Source organism: Nicotiana sylvestris, chromosome 6, assembly GCF_000393655.2.
Source record: "Nicotiana sylvestris chromosome 6, ASM39365v2, whole genome shotgun sequence".
Lineage (NCBI taxonomy): Eukaryota > Viridiplantae > Streptophyta > Magnoliopsida > Solanales > Solanaceae > Nicotiana > Nicotiana sylvestris.
In genome coordinates, this window is record NC_091062.1 from 82842960 (window position 1) to 82847771 (window position 4812).

Here is a 4812-nt window from a genome sequence, read left to right on the forward strand (position 1 = left end):
CTGATGGGGCATATGAGCAATGGGATTGGTTGGCAAAAGAGACAAGCTACAGAGCCACAATAAGCAAATTGGAGGGGTAAATCAGAGATCTTAAATTTGACAAAAGTGTACAGGCTGCTGCTGATGAAGGGGAGAAGAAGAAATTGGCCCAAGAAAACAAAGCCCTTCGAGCCCAGATCCAAAAAATGAAGATAGCTATTGAGAATCAGGAAAGGAGCCAAATGGATGAAAGACTCAAAAATGGTCTTAGGAGGAAAATATCTGAGTACGTGGATGATTTAGAAAATCCGAGGGTAGTCTGACGAGAGCCCATGCACAGTTGGCGAAGAACGCAGAGGGACGGGCAGAGTTTGTCAGGCAATTGAAAAGGAAATATGAGGGAGAAGTTACAAACTTGAAGAAAAAGCTCACTACCCTCGAGAATGAGATGACCAAACAAACAAAGAGCTTTAAGGTGAAAAGGGAACATTGTTATGCATTAATGTCTCAGCTAGAGGAAGATACGCAATAGCTGCAAGGTCAAAGCCATCATGACACCCAAGTGCTAGAAGCTAGGTCTCAACAAATTGGGCGTTTGCTCCAAGAGAAGGGCATCATTAGGAAAGGGTTAGAGCAATCGCCAACTATATCGTCATGAAATGCCATGAATGTGAGGACATGACTAGGACCACCTTCTTTGCCGCAGTGATGACCTTTGTTCTCCAAATAATGAATGACCTGGATCGCCTCCAAGGAGATCTTGCAGATAGGCCCCTGGCGAGACTGACTGATGTCCCACAGGCCCCTAGAGCAGTAGTTGAGGCACTTATGTATTCTTGATTTTATTTGTTCGAGTCTGTATTGTCAGTTTCTCTTAGAGTTTGTTAGTTCATTTTCGAGTCTGTATTTTCAGTTTTATTTTGGCGTTTGTTAGTCCACTTGTCGAGTCTGTCAGTTTTTATGTCTAAATCTGTAGGGGAAGTCACTGTAATAAGGATTTTTTTAATTATTTTATGAAAATTTGAAAACCCAAAAAATGTATCTTTCTTTTATTTCGCATTTGTCCCCTGAACTACGTAATGATCTGATTCATGTGGCGCCATTGTACATAGGTAATCCCAATATTATTCGATCATAACCATAAATTGAAAAGAAAAAAAGGAAAAAGAAGAGAGAAAGAAAATAAAGAAAATCGAGTGGAAAGAAATAATGGCAAATCAAGAGAGAAAAAACGAGTGCAAAATAAAAGGGAGGCAACAAAAACAAGTGGAAAAAGGCAATAGTGATTAAAGAGGGTTTGGAGTGAAAAGAGAAAAGAGAGAGAAGAGAAAGCAAAAAATGCGAAGAGTTAGTTAAAAGCCGGAATGAAGCATGCAGCCATTCAAATACAAGATAGAAGCTTTAACTGTCTAGGTGCATTGCATCCCAAATGTGCGGTTGCCTATCTGTTATATCTTTAATACTGACAAATTCGCTGTTGTCATTGAGTACAAGAAGGTGGTTAGGTTGTTTGGCATTCTGGCAACCCATTTGTGAATCACCAGGTCTAAAAACAAGTTGATCATGGCTGGCCAAGAAATAGACATAAGTATTATTGATCCACCGAGAGAGGTGGAAGAGTCTGAGGTTGGTCTGAAAGAGGAGTTACATAAGTTGAAACACCAAATGGCAGAGATGTACCAGACATGGATGAAAGGGCGTCCCCCACCATCATACCCCGCCAACCCTGATTTCATCCCACCGCTAGTTCAGTCCTAAGAACCTCCCACTACAGATTCATCCCCACAACATGCACCAAACTTCACCCCTTACCACTGCTATCATGGCACCACTTCCCAAACCATACAAGCTCCACCAGCCAAAACAACCCCATACCCCCTCCACCAGCTATCCCTGTTTTCGTAGCACCTCCACCAGCTACACTCCATTGATCTTCCAGTGAGCCATTATTCTATACCCAAGATAATCAGTACTATCTCCCAAAGCCTACTTTCAAGGCCCCATATCATTAATCCTACAATCCTCGTTTCAACCTCCCTGTTGAGACTAAGAAACCACCTAAAAACCCAGAACAAGAGGAGATGTTTAGGAAGGTGAGAAGCCTGGAACAATCGCTTAGAAACATGCAAGGGTTGTGAGGTCAAGTAAGTGTAGCCTACAAATATCTATGTTTGTTCCCTGACGTACAACTACCTGTTGGGTTCAAAATGCCCAAATTTGACTTGTATGATGGGAACGGAGATCCCGTGGCCCACTTAAGGGTATTCTGCAGTAAAATGAGAGGATCCGGTGGGAAAGATGAGCTGTTAATGTCATACTTTAGCCAGAGTGTGAGTGGCGCGACATTGGAGTGGTACACTTGTCAAGATCACATCAGATGGTACACCTGGGATGATTTGGCCCAAACATTTGCTCGTCATTTCCAATACAACATCGAGATTGTTCCAGATTGTCTATCTTTGACTAAGATTGAGAAGAAGCCTAGTGAAAGTTTTAGGGGATACGGTTTCCGCTGGAGAGAACAGGCAGCAAGGGTTAACCCTCAAATGGAGGAGAACGAAATGGTGGAATACTTTCTTCAGGCCTTGGAGCCTACTTACTTTGGTCATCTGATCTCGACCATAGGTAAGTCTTTCAATGAAGTAGTAAAAATGGGAGGAATGGTAGAGGATGAGCTCAAATCAAGCAAGATCATGAGCTACTCTGCCATCAAAGAAACTACGAAGGCAATCCAGAATGGCACCGGAGGCATGCTTGGGAAAAAGAAGAAAGAGGATGTTGCTATGGTCGTTTCAGGATCATGGTACGAACCAGGAGATTCTCCTACCCATTACACCCAACCTCGACCCCAGCTCCAAGCCTATACTCCAACTCCATATAGTCCACCCTAGCACTACTTCCCACCACCAGAGCCTCAATACTGAGTCCGGCCACCCCAATATCATGTCCATCATGCATAGTCATATGCTCAACCCCCTCCACACCCGTAATGGCGTGCACCAGCTCCACAAAACCCTTACCCACCGCTACAAACATAATGAAACCCTACTGGTCCAAATTTTCAAGCCAAGCTAGAATTCAGGAATGAAAGGTTACAACGGAAGAAAACTTTCACCCCACTTGGGGAATGTTATACCAACCTATTTTAAAGGTTGAGGCAGTTGGAAGTTCTGAGGCTAGTTGAGTCTAAACTACCAAACCCCCCTCCAAAGAACCTAGATTATTCTCTAAGATGTGCGTATTGTTGTGATATTCTGGGGCACGACATAGAAAATGGTTGGCACTTGAATAACGCCATCCAAGATCTCATTGATATGAACCAGATTGTGGTCCAGAGCCTAGAAGCACCCAACATCAATCAGAACCCCTTGCCAGCCCATGCTGAAACACACATGATTGAGATAGTGCATAAAGATGGGAAGCCCAAGAAGCTTTCATAATCTGTCATGATGATCCGGTCTAGTGAAAGTAAGTCGGTCAAGGACCCGGTTGTCACAAAAGCAACCTCTTTCATAGTTGAAGGATCGACGGACATGTTGAGCATGCCAAATTATAAGCCAGTTGTGGTAGTTGAAAAGAGGTCCCCAAGTGATGTTGTAGCAAAGCAAGAAAAGCCAAAGGTGATCGTGCCGGGGGTCGCAAGTAAACCAGTCTTAATTGTGGAGGGTGCTCGCACGGACCTTATCATTATCAAACCTATGACCCAGCTGCCGGTAGCTAACACCAAGACTATCCCATGGAACTATAAGCGAGTGATAGTGACCTATAAGGGGAAGGAAGTGAAAGAGGAATTTAACGAGGCCCAGGTATTAACTCGTTCGGGGAGATGCTTTGCCCCGGAAGAGTTAAGGAATGCTAAAACTCTCAAGGACAATCCAGTTCTAGTGAAGAAACCGGTCACTGAAGAAGAGGTGGAGGAGTTTTTGAGAAAAACAAAGGTACAAGATTACTCCAACGTAGAACAGTTGAGAAAGACTCCTGCTTAGATTTCCCTATTATCATTGTTGATCCATTCAGATGAGCACCGACGGGCCCTGATGAAGATTCTTAACATAGCTCATGTCCCCGAAAAAATCACAGTGAACCATTTGGAGAAGATTGCCAATAAGATATTTGAGTCTAACAGGATCACATTCTCGGATGACGATTTTCCTCTGGAGGGTACAGAACACAATCGCTCCCTCTATCTCACAGTGAAATGTGAAAATTCTGTGGTCACAAGGGTGTTAATTGACAATGGTTCCAATACAAACATCTTCCCTCTCTCTACTCTGAACAAGTTAAAAGTTGATGATAAAAGGATTCATAAGAACAACATATGCGTCCTAGGTTTTGACAGAGGGGGAAAAGACTCTATTGGCTACATCATGCTCGAGTTGACAATAGGACCAGCTGACTTCACTATGGAGTTCCAGGTACTAGATGTGGCTGTTTCTTACAATTTGCTGTTGGGTAGGCCTTGGATACATATTGCCAAGGCAGTTCCGTTTTCTTTACACCAGATGGTGAAGTTCGAATGGGATAGATAAGAAATCGTCGTGCATGGGGATGAGAATTTATGTGCTTTCAATGATACCTCCGTTCCGTTAATCGAGGCTGAAGAGGATAAGGGGCCGTAGGTCTATCAAGTGTTTGAGACGGTGTTAGTTGAAAAGTTTCTGGAAGGGGACTACATCCCGGGTCGAAAGTTAGCATTTGCAATCTTCATGGTAGTAACCGAGATGTTGAAAAATGGTTTTATGCAGAGCAATGGTCTGGGTTCATCTCTACAAGGTATCATGTAGCCAGTGTCCTTGCGTGAAAATTTAGGCAGATTTGGTCTGGGGTTCAAGC

The 4812-nt window shown here is 43.4% G+C and overlaps 1 protein-coding gene across 1 annotated transcript; it reads left to right on the forward strand.

The window, feature by feature from the left end:
* The first annotated feature begins 4016 nt into the window (after window positions 1-4016).
* On the forward strand, window positions 4017-4508 carry LOC138870858 (uncharacterized). The gene has a single exon (XM_070148698.1). It carries the CDS (start codon window positions 4017-4019, stop codon window positions 4506-4508), a length of 492 nt encoding a protein of 163 aa, XP_070004799.1.
* The last annotated feature ends 304 nt before the right edge of the window (window positions 4509-4812 follow it).

Bases quoted from the DNA above. Each gene is read 5' to 3' on its own strand.
- LOC138870858 (XM_070148698.1), top strand. From the start codon at position 4,017: ATGAAGATTCTTAACATAGCTCATGTCCCCGAAAAAATCACAGTGAAC.